The sequence below is a fragment of the Aquarana catesbeiana genome, linkage group LG05 (assembly GCF_042186555.1).
Source record: "Aquarana catesbeiana isolate 2022-GZ linkage group LG05, ASM4218655v1, whole genome shotgun sequence".
NCBI lineage: Eukaryota > Metazoa > Chordata > Amphibia > Anura > Ranidae > Aquarana > Aquarana catesbeiana.
Window position 1 is genome coordinate 500,256,340 of NC_133328.1, and position 22,004 is coordinate 500,278,343.

At 41.2% G+C, this 22,004-nt stretch overlaps 1 protein-coding gene across 2 annotated transcripts in view; it reads left to right on the top strand.

The window, feature by feature from the left end:
* Positions 1-11,173, top strand: part of LOC141145159 (chloride channel protein C-like) — a 225,666-nt gene extending 214,493 nt beyond the window's left edge. For both annotated transcript variants that reach the window (XM_073631572.1, XM_073631571.1), the window contains exon 18: positions 10,653-11,173. In XM_073631572.1, the coding sequence (XP_073487673.1) occupies positions 10,653-10,880 (228 nt within the window). In that variant the 3' untranslated portion in view covers positions 10,881-11,173. The remainder of the gene's footprint in view (positions 1-10,652) is intronic.
* Positions 11,174-22,004: the final 10,831 nt, after the last annotated feature.

Genomic DNA, 22,004 nt, shown 5'->3' on the forward strand with positions numbered 1-22,004 from the left:
CCAAATAGAAAAACAAACATTTCCTCTGTGAACAATGTGTTTGTTATATTTAAATCATTTGTTTATGATGGCTGTGTCAGCCGCACTGATTTACATAAACATTGCCAATACTGAGACTTTACATTTTCAACAAAAGTAGCACAGTACAAACAGCATTCCTGGGTTTTAATTCATATTGTATAAACAGAACAGATGTTGATAAAATGAGCCAGCAAGAAAATACAACAAAGAAGTCTAGAGAAGTTTTTGTGTTTCTATTAAAATGCATTCCAGATTGATACTGCGATACATGGTCTGCGGATCATATATCATTTCCATGTCATTTCCGGCTGTTTAATAAATATGTGAATAGTATGCATCTCTTCCATTTTTGTTTCCAATAACTACTTTATGATGATCTTTTTACTCTTAACAATGTCCTTTGTAATTGCCATTTGGAATTCCTTGGGGCTCGTTTACACTTGTAGTCCAGAGGTGTAAAAACAGGCAGTTGAGCTGCATTTTTACCGCCCTCTTCGATCGCCCCTCTTAAAGTGGTTGTAAACCTCAGACGTGAAATATGAACAAAACATATCTCTCTATAGTGTGAACTTGTTTCAGTTAAGAGCACTTAGTGTCATTTCTGTCTACTGCTTTGTTCCTCTGCTATCAGCATGAATCACTTCTGACAAGTTTTCCTGACACCAAGAGAGAAATGGTGACAGGGAGGGATCTCCAGCTGATTGACAGCCTCAGCTCTGTTCCTGTGTACTGTGTGAAGGGGGAGTGTGTCCCTTCCCTCCAATCAGCTCTCAGATCTCTTATCACCAGTGGTGTAACTAGAACCTTCAGGGCCCCAGTGCAAGAAACCATGAAGGGCCTCCCTGATCCCTGGCTGGGATCCTTTCCTTCTGAGCCGGGTGGCCAGAGCACCAGGGCCTGGTTGCAAGTATTTTTTTTTTTTTGTATAATCCTTATCCTTGCAGTTCAGCTTTAATGGACACAGAATGCAGTTATCCTAATACAACTGGGTTATATTGCAACCCTCAGGAGAAATTGGACACTGGAAAACAAAAAAGCTGTTGGCCAGCCAGGTATACCCCTCCCACTCCACCTCTGCCACACTCCAGCATGCTTCAGTGTCCTAGGAGGATGGACAGCTTTCTCTTTAAGAAAATAAAAAGGTGCTGGCCTTAGTCTCTTTATCTGGATTGGCATATCTTCAGCATTAGCTGTACATGGACTTCACTGTACTGAAGATTGCAGGGCTTGTCTGGAATGTGATCTTGGCAATGGGCTCTGTTTGTGGCACTTTTCAGGCCTTTGTGTACTGTGTTAATTAACCCCAGAGCTTTGTTATTGGTCCAAAGCCATGGCACATTTTCAGGTTTGAGTACAGCATCTGAGAGTGTAGGCAGAGCATCAGGAGCTACTACACTTTTTGGTACCAGTTTCTATAGAAATGGTTAACCGTGCTGAGGAACTGAGAGGAGTTAAAGAGAAGTGGTGTCCATGGGCTACAGGCTAGAGTTGTACTCTCTGCTTCCACCTTGCTTTGTGCTATCCAACCTGCCCGTTTCTTTCCCCAGACTAGCAAACCTCCATGCTGGTCTTCCAGATCTGCCAGATCTTTTAAAACAGAACATAATCACCATTTTTCCTATGGTAGCAGAAAGGTTTCAGGGTTTTTAGTTCAACCTGTGTACTGTTGCCAAACCAAAAGGGGCCCAATCTTGGATCTGAAGGCTTTAAATGTCTTCATTTGGGTCCAAACATTTTGCATGAAATCCACCAAGTCTTTCATAGCCTCCTGCCATCAGAGAGATTTTCTAGCCTCTGTGAACATCAAAGATGTGTATTTGTTTCCATCTTTACACCACATAAACATTAAATCCATTTTGCTGTGGACACTCAACAATACCAGTTTGTGGCCCTTCCATTTGGTCTGTTGTCTGCACCTCAACTGTTCACTAAGATATTGGCAACCATACTAGCCTTACTATGCTCCCATAGTATTCCCATTTGGGATATCTGGATGATCTCCTATTGAGGGAACAATCGGCACACATTATGCCCCACAAGGTGATGCAGACAGTCCAGACTTTAAAAAGGTTCAGTTGGCCCCTGAACCTTCACAAATCAGTCCTGGAACTGACACATTGCTTCAAGAATCTGGGTCTCATCCTGGATATGGTTCATTCCAGGGTTTTTCTTTCCCCCAAAAAACTTCCATCTCCATGCTTCCAGACTTGAACCCTTGGCTTGAGTGTCATCTCATTTGAGGCAGTTCAATTCACTCAGTTCCACTCCAGACCCTTACAACACAATATTCTGTCATCATAGGCCAAATGATTCAGTCTTTATACAAACTGACTCAGATGGCGCAGAAGATTAGACTATCTCTGGCCTAGTGGCTCAGGATTCTAGCTTTGGAATGAGGGAAATCCTTCCTTCATCTAACATGCAAAATGTTAAAAACAGATGCCAGCCTGAAAGGATAGGAAGGAGTCCTAGACCACTTGTCAGTGCTGAGGACTTGGTCGCTGGAGCAATCTCACCTCCAGATCAGGACCTGTGTCCCAGGTGGGGGGACATCAGATGTGGATGTGCTGGCCTTCAGGTTTAGCAACAAACTGGACAGGTTTGTCTCCAGATGCAGAGATCCTCTACTGTAAGCAGTGAATGCTCTGGTGACTGAGTGGATATACAACAACCTAATCTATGCATTCCTTCATTGAATGTCCTTCCTACCTCGACAACTAAACAGAATAGCGTTGGTGGGCATTCCAAGGATCTTCATAGCTCTGGGCTGGCCCAGGTACTCTAACCTAATCAAACTTCTGGAAGACACTCCATGAGCTCTTCCAGATAAACCAGATTTCCTGTCTCAAGAATTGGTTTACCAACCTTCTTCATGTTCACTGGTTTTAACAGCATATCTATAATTAGGCCTGGATCAACATTTGGCCTTGAGCACCATCACAATCAAGAGACAAATCTGGCAATTTTATTTGAAAAACCTCTGTCCTCCCATTATAATTACAGGGTGTCTCTCGTGTAGCCCCTCTTATGCAACCTGTGGCACCATGAGTTTTGAATCTATTTCTCTAAGCTCCTCAAAAAACAACCATTTGAATCTATCTTGGATATTCCTTTGTTCATGCTTACTCAGAAGGTTGCCTTCCTTGTTGCCATCACTTCTGCAAGGAGTGTATCTAAGTTGGCAGTCTTGTACTGCAAAAAACCCTATTTAGTCCTACATAGGTATAAGGTGGTGCTGATGCCTAGAGCCTCCTTCCTTCCTAATGTGGTTTTGGCCTTTAACTTTAATGAGGACATTGTTCTTCTTTTTCTCTGTTTTTCTAATACTGCTTTTCTGCAAAACTGAAGCAGTTTTGGTTTGCCAGTGTCCAATTCCTCTTGAGTCAGCAGTATAACCCAGTTGTCTCAGAATAACTAAATTCTTTGTTCTTAACCTCTTGCCCACTGCCCCACCAACATATACTGCAGGGTGGCGGCTCTTCTGTGTGAAATCACGTACATGTACGTGATCTCGTGCTTCTGGGTCTGCCGGTGAACTGCTCCCGCTGTGATTGGACAAAGCGGGAGCCAATCAGTAGGTCCGGGACCCGATGTCTGCTGGGACCTGCGGATCGTTTCCAACAGAGGCAGAACGGCGGTCTGCCTATGTAAACAAGGCAGATCACCGTTCTGTGACGAGATAGAGTTCCTGTGTTTCTCTTAAGCAAAAACATGGATATCTGTCTTCCTACAGTACAAACACCCCCCACACAGTTACAAAGCACTCCCTAGGGACACATTTACCATTTGATCTCCCCTGATGTTAACCCCTTCCCTGCCAGTGTCATTAGTACAGTGACAGTGCACATTTTTAGCACTGATCACTGTATTGGTTTCACTGGTCCCCAAAAAAGTATCACTTAGAGTCCGATTTGTCTGCCACAATGTCACAGTCCCATTATAAGTCGCTAATCACTGCCATTACTAGTAAAAAAAAAAATATCGTAAAAATAAATAATATAGTTTGTAGACACTATTCGCACAAACCAATCAATATAAGCTTATTGGGATTTTTTTTTACCAAAAACATGTAGCAGAATACATATTGGCCTAACTTGATGAGGATATTAGATTTTCAAAATTTTTTTTATTGGACGTGTTTTATACAGTGCCTTGAAAAAGTATTCATACCCCTTGAACTTTTCCACATTTTGTCATGTTACAACCAAAAACTTATGTGATAGACCAGCAGAAAGCAAACTTGTGGAAGAAGGTGCTCTGGTCAGATCAGACCAAAATATAATTTTTTGGCATAAAAGCAAAATTCTATGTGTGACGGAAAACTAATGCTGCACATCACCCTGAACACAAATCTTAGAAGAAAACCTGTTAAGAGTCTGCAAAAGACTTGAGACTTGGGTGGAGGTTCACCTTCCAGCAGGACAACGACCCTAAACATACAGCCAGAGCTACAATGGAATGGTTTAGATCAAAGCATATTCATGTGTTGGAATGGCCCAGTCAAAGTCCAGACCTAAAATTCCAGACCTAAAACCAATTGAGAATCTGTGGCAAGACTTAAAAATTGCTGTTCACAGATACTTTCCATCCAATCTGACAGAGCTTGAGCTATTTGGCAAAGAATAGTGGGAAAAAATGTCACTCTCTAGATGTGCAAAGCTGGTAGAGACATCCCCAAAAAGACTGTAATTGCAGCGAAAGTTGGTTCTACAAAGTATTGACTCAGGGGGGCTGAATACAAATGCACGCCACACTTTTCACATATTTATTTGTAAAAAATGTTGAAAACCATTTATCATTTTCCTTCCACTTCACAATTATGTGCCACCTTTCAAGAGGTAGGAATAGTTTTTCAGGGCACTGTAGCAGAATCTAAAAAATTATGTTTTTTTTTTTTTTTTAAACTTGTCAGTCATTTTTTTGTTTATAGCGCAAAAAATAAAAAGCGCAGAAGTGATCAAATACTACCAAAAGAAAGCTCTATTTGTGGGAAAAAAAATTATATTTGTGTACAGCGTTGCACGGCCACGCAATTATCAGTTAAAGGAACACAGTGTCATATCGCAAAAAAACGGCCTGGTCATGAAAGGGGGTAAATCTTCTGGAGCTGAAGTGGTTAAATGAACTTCAGGAAATGGATTTTACCATAACTACATAAATCCTGCTTTTGTTGTTACTGAAAATATTTCCCATCACTTTTTATTCCTGTCACCACCTGTCACTAAGACAAGATGTCTGAAAGCAATAAAACATTAAAACCTGACAGAGGTCCAAAAGTGTAAAAAAGCCCAAATGGGCTGGAGTTGGTCTTTGAGCATGTTTCTCAATCAATCTTTATGATAATGATGTGTGTAAAACTATATTCATGTGAATGTCACAGGATGCTCTTTTTTAACCCTATTAAAATCCCTTTATTTTTTATTATATGTGTAGCTCTCTACTTGTAACTTTCATGGCACATCTGGAGGGTAAATGAAGATATTTTTGTGTGAGAAAATCTCTTTCTGCAGGGTCTGTTTACATGAGAATGTCAGAGGTGGATACATGCAGCAGTATGAGTATTGCTGTCTGGATATACACTAAACAGGTTTCAGAATTCCCGCAGCCACCCACATTCCTCAGCACAGTATACTTTACTATCAAGGAAATGAAATAGACTGTAAAGAGATTTTAAGCATGTAATATACTGCAGCTAAATAAAAAAAAATGTTGGTTGATTTAATTCTCAATGTTAATACTTGGATTTGGTCCAGTCACAATAGCTGAAGGTAAGCCTGCGGTCTATGGTTTAACAAACCTCGCTTTCAGCACCTCGTTTTCCCAGTTTGAATCTCAGTATAGAAAGTATGGTTTCATTTATTCTTGTGATGAGAAGCTCTATGCTATAGTAGCAATGTACACAGTCCAATTTATGGGGTATTACTATTTCTAAACTCTTTTTATAAATACATTTAACAGGGTAGCAAAATGTAACAACCTACAAAGACCATAATAATTAAAATCACACATAAATTACCATCATAGTACTGTATTATGTTGTTGAAAACTACATGATACTTTCCCAGTCACATGCATATATTCATATATATTCATGCAGTCCAATCAGAGGTTGCAGCAGCTGTCCATACAATAAGGTGAATTCTAGCATAGTTGCCTATAATGTAGTATCCAGGGAATCTTGTTTAAAGCAGAACTTTACCCATACCCATAGCTAGGAACATTCATCTTGCTAGAGGCTGCCATTTTGCTGAAGCCCAGAGCCCCTGAACAGCAGTAAATCATAAAGCAGAACTGAACCCGTCGATTTAATGGTTTAAAAAAAACTGTTACATTCCTGAAAAGCTGGGATTGCTAACTGTCATATTTGCTTGTGTCTTCAACCAACTGTCAAACCATAAAAATGGCTGGTGTCATAACTGAGTACTAAGTAGGTGATCTAGCAGAACTTGAAGTAGAACTAGTCAGAAAATTAAGTCCTGCTAGATTACTGCAGGCTGGCCCCTAGCTATGTAAAACATTAAATGTAAGTGCCTATACTGTTTAAAATCCAGTAATACTCTGACTTACCCTCTCTGCACATGCTCAGTTGCTCTCTAATTTTAGACACTGCTAAGTTGTAGAGGCCGATCTGCTAACAGCTCAAAGCAGAACTAAACCGTCATATGCTTTGCATCCAAGGAAGCTGATTCTGTTTGATCTGCAACTGCCATGGTGATGCACATGTAATCAGTTATGACACCAGCCATTTGATGGTTTGACAGTTTGGTTGGAGACACAAGGAATGTAACTGTTTTTTGAAACTGTTAAATTGATGGGTTTAGTTCCGCTTTATAATTTACTGCTGCTCAGGTGCTCTGGGCTTCAGCAAAATGACAGCCTCTGACAAGAAGAAAAAGGAACAATGCTGGAGGCAAATTACAGCACACACTAATTTTGGTAGCAGAATTATTAATGTGGAATACATGTTCCTTTCTTAACAACATTATTTTTTATCAAGTTCTTATGAGTAAAGTTCCACTTTAATTTTTTGACTAAAGTTCCACTTTAACTGTTACACTTGCATCTATATTTTAACAACTGTTTAAATGAATATGGGATATATTGTTTTTGTTTTTGGTTTAATTTCCTTTTAATTTTGACTGCTCTTGTACTTTAGCTTGGGGTTGATAGCCGATTTGAGTACATGTAGATCAGTGAGGCTAAGGTCACTGGCTGCAATATGGCTATTCATATTGCAGCTTCCTCTCCTCTTTCCTAGCATATTTTCTGCCTATGTAAGTTTTAGACAACAGCTATGTACAACTCCTTCTACCACCTCATGCTGATTGATTGGGTCATAGCTGGGAAAGCATGCACTGTATCATGGGAGATTAGGTTTATTTTTCCTGCTTCATTCTTGTATGTGTGCATGCAATAGTGGCCACACACAGAAACATAAATGCATATATAAGCAAGTGCTGGGTTCTTGGGACACCATAGTTAAAAGTGTATGTCAAGCCAAACAACTTTTTTTCTTTCTTGTTCATTGAGGGACACAGGATCCAGAGACAATTGAGTTATGCTCTTGTAGGCAGCAGTATGACTCAATTAACTCCGAATTCTGTGTTCCCCAAGGAACTCCAAAAAAAGTTTGAGACCCATTTCACACTGGACCCGCGGACGTGTTCGCGGTTAAGCGCCCCTCGTTTTAGTGGCGCTTTAGCGCCGTTTTTGCACCACTTTCGGCCACTAGCAGGGCATTTTTAATCTCAAAAAAAGAGGTTAAAACCTCCCGTTTTGCGGCGCTTTCAAAGTGCCTATCAGGCGCTTTGAAAGCACTGCCCATTCATTCCAATGGGCAGGGCATTTTGGGAGTGCTCCCAACCCACCCCAAAGATGCTGCTTGCAGGACTTTTTCTAACGTCCCGCAAGCGCACCGCCCAAGTGTGAAAAGTCACACTGGAATGAATGGGAGGCAGTTTTCAGGCGCTTAGCAGAGGCTATTTCCAGCGCTAAAGCACCTGATAACCACCCCAATGTGAAAGGGGTCTTACAGTGAACAAAAAATCCAATTTTTCTAGTTTTGGACAGAGTGGAAAAGGATTAGAACTCCTGTGGGATTTTTACTGCTATCTGGTAATCCATTAGAGAAATGTACCCTTCCTTTTCTGTCCTGCTGAAAATGGTTTCACCAGACAGGAAGTGTGGGAAAGTCTGCAACAGGGACACCGACAGACATAAAAATCTGAAAAGGGTTCTACCCATCCACTACATTACTAAAGAAAAGCATTTTTATTTAAGTTCATGTTGCTGTTGTAGTGTCCATCACTCTAGACCTGGCTAGCTGCATAAAGCAGACATCGGTTCTAATCGGTTCTCCGCTCTATCCATAACTAAGAAAACAATTTGGCTTGACATACAGTACGTGTTCATTTATTTACACTGGAAGTATTTTATTCATGAAATTACAGGTTACAGTATGTGATCATTTTAGATACAAATATGAAGAAACAAAACATCTGATCACAAAAAGCTCCAAAGATACATCTGCTTCCAGCCACAATTTGAACAGCAACTCATCACAGTGTTTGACCTTTCATAACGAAAATGTTATACTGCGCTATGTAGGTTATGCAAAGTAAGTGTACACCTTCCAACCTAACGAAATGTCATCCTAGAAAATTCCCTCTTTTTACAAGATGGCCAAAAAGTGCAATCAAAACGCAGGGTCAGATGTGACAAGAACTTTCTGACTCCAAGAAGTCATTTTCAGGAAGTGAAAATTCTTTAAAGTTCTTTAGTTGGAAGTTTTCACTGTACAGTTGCGCACTGCACTTAGTACTACCTTTTCTTTGGATAACCCATATAGCGCAACATGACCTTTTCTATGTGAGAGGTTGAAAATTGTGGTGGAAGGAGGCCAGACGGTGTCTGAAAGAAGATATGTCCTTGGTGGTTTTCCTACCAATAGAATAGATATGTTGCATGAATATTATTATTTACCTTTTTTGGTTTTGGTTGTTCTGCTTTGCTGGCTACCTCCAAAACTGTTAAAGCATAACTATAATCAAAATTTTAAACAATTATATATTTATTTTCACATTGTATTTAACTATTTCCAGCCTACTCTTGTTAATCTGTATGATCTTGAAGTGTAAACTTACTTTGTGAATAATCCCTCTTATTTACTTCCTTGAATTCTGTGACACGTATTCACTATGACCTGTGAGTAGGCACTGCTGTGTCACAAAATTCACAGAGCCTGCCTTGAGAACTACAGGGTTGCTGAGAGGAGGAGTTTCAAGAGGCCAAGGCAGTATAGGAATCGTTGCTTGCAGGCAGCAAGGTACCATGGGATATGTAGTCCTTGGTAATTAAAAGTACACAGCAAAGGAGAAGTTGCAAAGCATGTAGGGAATCCAGAAAATTGTGGAAAGAGATGGCTAGTAGACAGGAGGAACTCACAAAATAAAAAGAGATTTTTCAAGTTTGTTGGAAAAAAATAACTATTTTTTGTATTGCTATTACAATGCTGATATAATAAAATGAAATTGTACGTTGTAACTATAGAACTCCTTTAACTACTTCCCACCCAGGCCAAATCTGACATTCCTCTCCTACATGTAAAAATCATCATTATTTTGCTACAAAATTAATTAGAACCCCCAAACATTATATATTATATTATAACATAATTTACAAAAAAAAAAAGAACTCTGTGTACAGGGATCAGTGATCTGTCTGCAGGGAGAAAAAACAGACAGATTGTAAAGTCAAAGCAGAACATATTACACACATTACACATTGTTACACACACACAGTTAACTCTTTAAATGCCCCGTGAAGTTAACCCCTTCCTAGCCAGTGTCATTAGTACAGTGTACAGTATTATATCTGACCACTGTATTAATGTCACTATTGATATCAGTTAGTCAGCCTCAGCTAGTGCCAGATTGCCTACCACACTATCGCAGTCCTACTATAAGTCGCTGATCACCATCATTACCAGTATATTATTATAGCTGTGTAAATTCCAGTATATATACCATAGTGTGTAGACGCTATAACTTTCGCACAAACCAATTATTATACATACATTGTTTTTTTTGTTTTTTTTTACCAAAGTCATGTAGCAGAATACATTTTTGGCCTAAATTAATGAAGAAATTTGATGTTAAATAACAGAAAGTAGAAAATATCATGTTTTTTTCCAAAATGTTTGGTCTTTTTTCATTTATATTGCAAAAAATACAAAACCCAGGGTTGATCAAATACCACTAAAAGAAAGATCTATTTTGTGAATAAATACTATTACTATTTGTGTGAATAGAATTATAAAAATGTAGTTTGTGTACAATGTTGCATGTTCATGCAATTGCCAGTTAAAGTAGCGTAGTGCTGAATAGCAAAAAATATTAAAAGTGGTTAATGATTACAGAGCTGCGATAATTTGTGCGATTGGTTTCTTCCTGGAGTTCAGCCTCAAACAACCAGGTAGCATTTAGAGGAGCTCTCTGGGTTATTTACAATTATCATATATATGGCGTGTCTAGCATTCTGTTTTGCTCCAAACATATTTCTGAATCTCCTTTAAACAGTTTTGCCGTATGTAGACCTATCACATGTCCTAACATTGAGCTTTTTTTTCACAGGAACCATATATTAATAAGTCAGCCGTGTGCGTCCAAGCTCATTTCTCTCTGCAGCGGGCTTATGTTGTGTTCCGAACTCTGGGACTGCGCCATCTGACAGTTGTAGATCTTCAGAACAGAGCAGTGGGGATGATCACTAGGAAAGATCTGATATCTTTGCGGCTGGAGAAGAGACTGATTAAATTGGACTCTGGAAGGCAGGATTCAGATGAAGAGCTCTTAAGATAGAAATTAATATGAGGTATTCTGAGGCCACGGTGAATGAAGTGAAAAATACAGAGATGTTGGCAGTATACCCCAGTAGTCTCAACTACTATAACTTCTGTCACAGCAGCAAAATCATTTGCTGGGAAGTGTGAAAAGATAGATGAGACTTTTCTATTTTATATTTACAATATCCTGTGCGGCATTATGTAAAGAAATGTAGCCTGAAATACGTATATGTTCCAGAATGTAAGAAATACTGCATACACATTTTCTCATGCTTTGCTTCTGACAAGTTCAATAAACTTTGAATCAGCCGCTTGACTTGATTTTGTTTTGCTTCAATAACACAATTTATTTCAGTTCTAAAGTTTTCATATATTTACGGTATATAGTGTGCCATCAAACAAGATATTTCATGATACTAAATATCCCAGCAAGATCATACAACAATCTAACAACATAGGATATACAGAGCACTTTTGGAGTCTGGGTTGGTAAAAAAAAAAAAAAAATCTGTGAGAGCGATTATTGCTGGCATCTTTTTATCTGCGATGGGGATCCATGTAATGGAAATCGGACACACACACACAATCAGAATATATATTCTGTATGTATATAGCTCCCAACTCTATCTGATTTCGAGGGACCGTCCTTGATTTGGAACAAAGGCCCTCTGTCCCTCTTTCCTCCTCATTTGTCCCTCATTTTGGTCTGATCTATATGTATAAAAAATTGCACACTTTATCCGTGGGTATATTTGAAATTTTTTTTTGTATAATTCTGCTGTAAGGGAGCATGGGGGGGTGGTCTGGGTGGGTGTCTTATGCCTACATACTTTTACTAATAGTTGTCCCTCGCTCCCATCTCATAAAGTTGGGAATATATATATATATATATATATATATATTTATAAGTCATAAACCCTGGAGACCCCACCATGTGTATTTAAGACTCCCCTACACAAACCTATCCCTCATCTAAATAACTCTAAACCAAAGTTAGTAAGATTTAGCTTCTTGGGGGCCCGTCAAACACTAGCTAAAGCCTGGAAACAGATATCAATACAATTCTCTGAAGTCAAACAGTGCATCTTGGGCATGACCCACAAAAATGTACCTCTATTCTCTACAATAACCACACTAAATAGCTCAAAATATGGGAACTATGTCTTAACTATAGCAAACACTTGAATATTGACCATTCCCTTCTTTCCCTCTGATCAAGTGTATTAACAGCTACCACCATCACCAAGAATGAAACCACAAGGGGTTACCTCTCCCTTATCCCTAACTTTCCAATCCCCTTCTTCCCACCCCCCACCCTCTTCTTTCTTTCTCTTTGCTACTTTTCTCTTTCATTAATTTATTTATAAACTTTTACATTTCTGATCCACTTGACTTAATTTACTACTTGGATCTTCTTCAACCCTTCTGTGTTAAAGCGGGGTTCCACCCAAATTTTGAACAATATCTGTATGTATTCTCTTCCTTGCCTAGATGCTGACATGCCGTTTAAAAAAATTTAAATCACCGTAATTACCTTTTATTTTTCTATTCTTCTTTGCACTTCCTGGTTCTCCTCCCGTGGGAGTAGGCGTGTCTCTAGCCTCTCCCAGACTCCTGGGAGCTAGTCTCAGGCTTCCCAGGATGCCACTGAGCATGTGCAGGAACGAGCGGTGAATGCTGGGAGCACAGCATTCACCACATCCAGGAAATAAATGCTTGTGGGCTTCAAATGCCCACAATGAAGATGGAAACCGCCTGCAGTGAATAATATAAGTTATTCTTTCCGACGAAATCTGACACAGGCGGACTTATTACACACAATATGTGAGTATGTAATGCTGAGAAGAAAAGTTTGTGAATGAACTCAAAAAAAAAAAAAACGATAGATAGGTGGACCCCCGCTTTAATCTATCAACAATTGACTAACAAAAAAACTCTCCTCAAGGACTCCTTACTGTTATATTTTCATTCTTATTGTGAACTATTTGGTCTTATATGCTAAATATATGCTACATTTAATGCTATATAACTTATCGGTGTTGATTTGACTTTATTCCCTTTTTTTTGTCCAATTCATGTATTATACTCCATCTGTATAATTCTACTAATTTCAAAATTGTACATTTTTCCCCTGTTGGTGGACCCATCCTGTCTATCAATTCATTTACCTAGGACATGGGATAAACATCAAATTTGGATATGCTATTTAGTTTCCTGAAGTTGTGGCAAAACCCCAGGCTGTCATCCAGTTTAGATGAGAGCACTATAGGACTTACCCACTTATTGTTAGATTGCTCTATGGCTCATAATGCTAACATTTTCTGTACCTTTTCTGAAATGGCATTTCCCTGGGCTTCAGGTATCTGACGAGGTCTTGACTTTACTTTGACATGAGGCTCGGTCACAATGTCACGGTGCATTACGTTAGCTTGGCCAGGTTATTCTGAAAACATGTCTTTATTTTTCTGCAAGCACTCTCCCACTTCCTGAATCTGAGTACCAGACAGGGTCTCAGACATCCTAAACTCTGGTATATATTTCTCTGGTGCTATTTTAGGTTTGCTTTCTACTGAAATAGTCATCTGATCCTTCCAGAGTATCATTTGTTTAACATGGTTTATATGGAGAGGGCTCAATTGCAATGGCGGCTGGTGCTCTATTTTTTTGGGGAGGTGGTAAACAAAGCACCCGACCCCTCCCCCCCAATTGGGCGGACGAGTGATCAGTCGTTAACCCCCCAGTCAGTCGGTCGACCGGTCAGTTGGTTGGCCGGTCAAACCCCCCGGCATTTGGTTGATCGTCTGTCCATCCGCCCATCAGCCACGCACTTACACAACCAGGCCATGGGCAGGTTCAGTAGCTTCCTACTGCATCCTCTCCTCTGTGCCTCCCCCCTGCTCCCGGCAGGAATATTAATTTGCTATTGTCACACAACTGGGTGGGCTCACGGCGCAGTGCTCTGTGCCCCCCGAGTCCACCCTTTTTTGAAGCCAATTAAAACCTCCACCACTGCCCTCCTGCTCATTAAGAGAATCTAAATGGCAGGAGGTGGGCATTTATATCATATGAGCTGCGATTAGCTGCAGTGCAAGTATGCATTGGGAGATTTCCATGACATTTTAGTTACTGTGCTGGGAGCGAGCAGCAGGTTGATTCAAACCATTTATCATCGAGGAAGGTGATTACAATGGTCAGCTTTTATTTATTTATGTAAAACCTTTATCTTAAAAGTAAAAGAAACTGTTGTTGTAACTGTTAAAAAGTATTAGCTGAAGTTCAGCTTTAATTTGTTAGTCAAGTCCACCTAAATACAGTGTAATAGTGCATCTAACACTATTGAAATGTCTGCTGTGCATAGGTGTCTCAGTTGCTCCTCTAACCAGAGTGGAGACACCTTAAAGTGATACTAAAGTCTTGTTTTCTTTTAGTTAAAAATAACATACATGTTATACTTACCTGCCCTGTGTAGTGGTTTTGCAGCTTGCTATGAGGGCACCTGAGCCGAGCCACAGCTCCGTGTGTCGATTCAGACACGGAGCCACGTCCCTTTCTCTCTTCATTGCCTGACTGACTTTGATTGACAGCAGTGGGAGCCAATGGCTCTGCTGGGCACTCCTAAATATAAGAGGGATTCTGTTGGGCACTCCTGGGTGTAAGGGGAGACTCTCGTGGGCACTCCTAGATATAAGAGGGGACTCTGCTGGGCACTCCTGGATGCAAGGGTGGGGTGGGGTGCGCTTATTCATGCATTTAAATTGTATGCATTATTTATAACCTGATTTCTTTGGCCAACAAATATTTGTAAAATATATGATGTGGGCCTTGTACTGAAATGTGTAGAGACCCCTCAAATAGAGGTAAGAGAGGGAGTAGGGATTGGTACAGGCTACAAAACCAAAATGTATTTTTGTAGTGTTGTAACAAATTAAATTGATAGGATCAGAGACCTTCTAACATGAGCTACTTCATTAGGTATAAAACATTTTGCGCCTTCTCTTTCAGTCTTTCAATTGGCGCTCACCTGACATTTAAGTAACCCCTCCGCAAGAGTTTAATAACATAGCTAAAGAGGTGGTAATCAAAAAAGAAGATATATTTTCAGAAGTAATTTGTTTTGTATATACTGGAGTGGGTCATGTTTGAGGACTGGAATGCACATTGCCTAGACATTCTTAAGTGGTATTTATCTTTAGTACATCTTCCACATTTTTTAACCTTAATCATGTTACTTGATTAGTAGTCTTAATATATATACTGTGTGTGTATGTATGTATATGTGTATGTGTATATATATATATATATATATATATATATATATATATATATTACAGTTTTATATACATAATAAAAAAATCTGCATTGTTTCTCATGAGTTTTAAAATAAATATATTTATTCATTGGAGCCCCACTCTGACACTCCTGTCCAGATATATGGCATTGTCTTGGCCAGTTTAGATGTTTGCCAGAAGAGTTGTTGGCACTTAAATGTTTTTTTTTAAATTTTATCTCATGCTTACTGTATGAAATACTGGATGTATTATTTAACGCACACGTAATTCTCTAGTGCCTCACTTCAGTTATTCATATTTATGTTAAGTCTATTTTTTCCCATGGATATTAATACACTGTTTAATTTTGCTTTTGCAAAAATATTTTTTCGCATTGTAGGTTTATCCGGGCAATTGTATTTATATTATTTTAAAGAAATGTTCCCCTTCTTGTTAATATTTAGTGCCAAGCCTGAGAGCAGTCAAAAACAGAAACAGAAAAATCAGCAGAGGGGACATACAGTAACGTTTCAAAAAATATATGAAGGGGGTTAAGAAGGGGGGGGGGGGAGGAGGGGGGAGGGGAAAGGAAAAGAAGGGAAAGAGAAGAGGTGGGTAAGGGGGGGGGGGGGAAGAAGGGAAAAGATGAGGAACCCTCCTTGACCCCCTGGAAAGCCAACTGAAGGGAGAAGCGACCACGTGATAATGATCAAAATAGAAAACCTTTATTGAAAAAAGAGCATATAGACATAAGTAAAAAACAGGGAGACTGGGAGCCCATATGCGTAGAACCACGCAGGTGGGGTCCACTCCCTGGCGATATCAAATGTGTATGGGTGACACTTAACAAGATGAGACTATGAACATGAATAAAACAACATTGAGTATAAAAACAACAACAATAGCGCTGGTGGGTAACCCCTGGCTAAAAATCCCCCCTCCACATGGACGTCCACAGTCACCAGTTGTGGGTATGCAGTGAACTTGAAGGTCTAAGTAGGGGGGTTAACCCCTTGTTGGATATTGGAGTGGATTACATAGACTTGACACAGTTCAGAGCAAACAGTCCGTTTGGGCTGAGTGCCTCAACAGAGGCTTTTTAAAATGCCATACAGTTGTAGATCTGAAGTGAAAGTAGTGCTGCAGCTGAAAAGAAATGTGTAGAGACCCCTCAAATAGAGGTAAGAGAGGGAGTAGGGATTGGTACAGGCTACAAAACCAAAATGTATTTTTGTAGTGTTGTAACAAATTAAATTGATAGGATCAGAGACCTTCTAACATGAGCTACTTCATTAGGTATGAAACATTTTGCGCCTTCTCTTTCAGTCTTTCAGTTGGCGCTCACCTGACATTTAAGTAACCCCTCCGCAAGAGTTTAATAACATAGCTAAAGAGGTGGTAATCAAAAAGAAGATATATTTTCAGAAGTAATTTGTTTTGTATATACTGGAGTGGGTCATGTTTGAGGACTGGAATGCACATTGCCTAGACATTCTTAAGTGGTATTTATCTTTAGTACATCTTCCACATTTTTTGACCTTAATCATGTTACTTGTTACTTGATTAGTAGTCTTAATATATATACTGTGTGTGTATGTATGTATATATATATATATATATATATATATAAACATTACAGTTTTATATACATAATAAAAAATCTGCATTGTTTCTCATGAGTTTTAATTCATATATTCATTGGAGCCCCACTCTGACACTCCTGTCCAGATATATGGCATTGTCTTGGCCAGTTTAGATGTTAGCCAGAAGAGTTGGTTGGCACTTAAATGTTTTTTTTTTTAATTTTATCTCATGCTTACTGTATGAAATACTGGATGTACTATTTAACGCACACATAATTCTCTAGTGCCTCACTTCAGTTAATCATATATATGTTGTCTATTTTTTCCCATGGATATTAATACACTGTTTAATTTTGCTTTTGCAAAAATATTTTTTCGCATTGTAGGTTTACCCGGGTAATTTTATTTATATTATTTTAAAGAAATGTTTCCCTTCTTGTTAATATTTAGTGCCAAGCCTGAGAGCAGTCAAAAACAGAAACAGAAAAATCAGCACAGGGGACATACAGAAACGTACAGTCAGTGGGATGTGTCCATTTTGCTGATTCCTCTTCTTTTTGTTTAAATCTTCCTCTATCCTGCCCCCCCTCCTCCAACCCCTGCTGCCATAATCTCTGCAGTATTACAGCTTCTATGAATAAAGCAGGATCTATAAATGTAGGATGGGCAGAAAGATTTCAACTAAAAGAAGAGGAGTCAGCACAAGGGACATATCCTACTGACTGTAAGTGTAGTTACCCCCCGACCCTGGAAGCATGGTAGTAACCCCCAGAAACAGGGTTTAGATTACTTAGGCAATAGTTGGATGTGAACAAATGGGTGCCAGGCACTTTAAGGTACTAATAAAAAGGAGTTTATTGACTCTCATTCAAAACTCCTAGGAGAGAGGGGTAGGGAGATCAGAACACCCGTTACTAGCCTGGAGACTCAATAGCACAAAAAGAAGAGACACCAGTACATAAAAGATCCTTTAATCTGATTCCACCAATCTCTACCTTCTTAATAATGGGCATCTCCATTAGCAACCAGTTATATTTTTGTTGTCTATCACCCAGCAGTGCTGCCTGGTTAGAACAGGGTGGCTACACAAGTTATGTCCCTTGTGCTGTTTTTGATTTTGGCTGAACTTATAACTTTTTCTTTTAAATCCCTCTATTCTGATCTATTGATTATTAGATCTCTTTCCCATTTCTTTTTATGCCATTGTCCATTAAAAGTAGGTATAGTTATGGTTTTGACACTAATGCCGCGTACACACGAGCGGACTTTCCGGCAGACTTGGTCCCGCGGACCGGACTCCGTCGGACAAATCGATCGTGTGTGGGCTCCAGCGGACTTTTTTTCCCAAAAGTCCGACGGACCTAGAAATAAAACATGTTTCAAATCTTTCCGACGGACTCGAGTCCGGTCGAAAAATCTGCTCGTCTGTACGCTAGTCTGACGGACTAAAACCGATGCTAGGACAGCTATTGGGTACTGGCTACCAACTTCCTTATTTTTGTCCGATCGTACATCACGAACGAATCCGTCGGACTTTGATGTGATCGTGTGTGTCCAAGTCCGCTCGTTTGAAAGTCCGGCGGACCTATGCTGCAAAGTCCGTCGGAAAGACTGTCGGTCCTAGTCCGTCGAAAAGTCCACTCGTGTGTACGCAGCATTACATTTATGTTTTTTTTTTTTTTTTTTTTTTTTTTTTTACTGACATGGACTATAAATAGTAAATCACTATACAGTATATGTTTCCACTGACTCTGAAATTCATTTTTTTATAACTTCTGCTTAAAGCATCATTACCACTCAATCTATTTTATATTTGTCCCTCTGGCAGAGAACACATTGTATTGCACTTGATGCTTTTAGATGCATGTCATGTTATTACAGTTTAGATTTTTTTTTTTTACTCTTTACTCATTCAGTAGTGATAATTGTTCTCAATAACATATAAATACAGAAAGACTGGAACAATGTCTGGATGCTAATAAAAACATTCAAGGTAAAGACACCGAACCTTTGTGAATTGTTTTATTGATGATAAATGATAGAAAGCAACTACTGAAGTAGCTCTCTGAATGTAGGGGGCTCCAGTGTGGCACTATTGTCGCTCACGAGTTCACATTGCACCCACTCTATATGTACCATTCATGCTCTCTTAACGTAGTTATGAACATACAAATTTATACACACTTTTGAATAAAGTTATAAGAATACCGGTAGTTATAACAGTATAAAGGCACCACAACTGATTTTGCTTAGTTCCAGAAATGTTCGCTCTTACATGTTTTTCAAACTTAGTGTTCCTGAACTCACAACAGTAAAATCAGTCTGTATATGCAGTAAAGCATGCTTGTTATACTCACTGGGGAACCTAAGGGGTTAATCATCTGCACTGTGTAAAAAGGCCGTTTGATCTTGTATGCAAAGATCCTTCTCTCCCTGAACTGTCCCCTGGACAAGTCTGGATGAGACAGAGCCTTTGGAGTCAGGCTGCACATGCTCAGTTTGGTGTATATTGCAAGAGAGGTTTTTTTCTTTGGAGAGTGCATATGATCAGCATAGGACCAATCAGCACTGTCCAGACATGTACAGATAAAGGGTTAGGAACCCTGCAGCCTCATAGGACAGCTCAGTGCAGTATGAAAACGCCTCCTACAAGCTTCACCAGGAACTGATAGAAATCACTAGACTGCTATATACTGTACAGCACTGCTGATGAGAAAAGGTATTTAGCAGTTTATATTCACTAAAATAATTGCATTTCCATGTTCTGTGTACTGTGGAAGACCAGATATATTGAAGTGGCCTGTGTTTAGAAACATTTTAAAAAGTTCTGTCATGTGGCCATGCATCTCTTTTCCTGATACCCAGTGGGAAGGTGTGGGGTCTGCTGGTGGGGGTTATTACAGCATCCTGTATTCCAAAGTCTGTTCAGCTTGAGGCAAGATGCAGGCTGTTTTTGAGCAGGGGGCATATCCATGAAGCAGGCTGTGTTTGGGAAGGGGCCGGCTGGAGGAAGGAAGTCTGGGCAGTGGCGTTGCTATGGGGGTGCGTGGGGGGGTGGTGGCCCGAACCGGGTGACACCCACCAGAGGGTTGACTCCGGGGCTGCCGTTAAACATTGTACTTTTTTGCCTGCAGCGGAGCGAGCAGGGCACTCAGCCGTGCGGGGGAGGCTGCCTGTAACACTCCTCACTCAGTCAGGCTAATGCCCTGTACACACGGTCGGATATTGATCGGACATTGCGACAACAAAATCCATGGATTTTTTCCGACGGATGTTGGCTCAAACTTGTCTTGCGTACAGACGGTCACACAAAGTTGTCGGAAAATCCGATCTTTCTGAATGTGGTGACATAAAACACGTACTTCGGGACTATAAACGGGGCAGTAGCCAATAGCTTTCGTCTCTTAATTTATTCTGAGCATGCGTGGCACTTTGTGCGTCGGATTTGTGTACACACGATCGGAATTTCCGACAATGGATTCTGTTGTCGGAAAATTTTATAGCAAGCTCTCAAACTTTGTGTGTCGGAAATTCCGATGGAAAATGTGTAATGGAGCCCACACACGGATCGGAATTTCCGACAACAAGGTCCTATCACACATTTTCTGTTGGAAAATCTGACCGTGTGTACAGGGCATAATATCCCCGAGTGAGCCGGTGTCTTGCCGAAAAAGGTCCCCCGGCGGATAATGCCCCCCCTATATTGCGCAGGCGCAGCGTTTGCGCAGTACGAACGAATACGGAGCTGCCAAAAGTTTCCGAAGATGAACAGCTGATCGTCAGCTCTACACAGCGCCTGCGCACTACATTCTGCCCTGAGTCCAGGTTCAAGCCCCACCATCCAAGTGGACACAGAGCCAGAATATAAATATGCCGAGCGAAGCGAGGCCGTGCCTGAAAAGTGGTGATCGAAGCGAGCCCACGAGGGGCCCTGTTACAAAGTGGTGTCTTACAACAGTGCTGGAACGTAGGCGCCGTGTACAGCTGACTCACAGGTGTTCTGGAGGTGTGGCTGCCTCCTCCACTCCTCACACAGACTCCTTCACTATGGCTGATCCCACAGCTGAGGACACAGCAGCCCCGCCCACCCGTCCAGGTGTTAATCTGCATGCATGAAGCAAGCTGTAAGTTACTGCAGTGCACAGTGTCACTACATAGAGTCCTAACCTGCCCTATGCCACACTAACTTGCCCTATACCACCCCAACCTGCCCTGAGCCACCCTAACTTGCCCTATATCACCCCAACCTGCCCTATACCAACCCAACCTGCCCTGTGCCACGCCAGCCTGACCTATGCCATACTAACTTGCCCTATACCACCCCAGCCTGCCCTGTGCCACCCCAACCTGCCCTGTGTCACCCCAGCCTGCCCTATGCCACACTAACTTGCCCTATACCACCCCAACCTGCCCTGTGTCACTCCAACCTGCCCTATGCCACACTAACTTGCCCTATACCACCCCAACCTGCCCTGTGTACCCCAACCTGTCCTATGCCACACTAACTTGCCCTATACCAGCCCAACCTGCCCTGTGTCACCCTAACGTGCCCTACACCACCCCGACCTGCCCTGTGCCACTGTAACTTGCCCTATACCACCCCAACCTGCCCTGTGCCACCCCAGCCTGCCCTATGCCACACTAACTTGCCCTATAGCACCCCAGCCTGCTCTAAGCCACACTAACTTGCCCTATACCACCCCAACCTGCCCTGTGCCACTCTAACTTGCCCTATACTACCCCAACCTGCCCTGTGCCACCCTAACCTGCCCTGTGTCACCCCAACCTGCCCTGTGTCACCCTAACTTGCCCTATACCACCCAACCTGCCCTGTGCCACTCCAACCTGCCCTATATCACCCCAACCTGCCCTGTGCCACCCTAACTTGCCCTGTGTCACCCCAACCTGCCCTGTGTCAGCCTAACTTGCCCTATACCACCCAACCTGCCCCGTGCCCTCCAACCTGCCCTATACCACCCCAACCTGCCCTGTGCTACCCTAACTTGCCCTATATTACCCCAACCTGCCCTGTGCCACCCCAGTCTGCCCTGTATCACCCCAACCTGCCCTATGCCACCCCAACCTGCCCTATACTACTCCAACCTGCCCTGTGCCACCCTAACTTGCCCTATACCACCCCAACCTGCCCTGTGCCACCCCAACCTGCCCTGTACCACTCCAACCTGCCCTATGCCACTCCAACCTGCCCTGTGCCACCCTAACTTGCCCTATGCCACTCTAACTTGCCCTATACCACCCCAACCTGCCGCATGCCACCCCAGCCTGCCC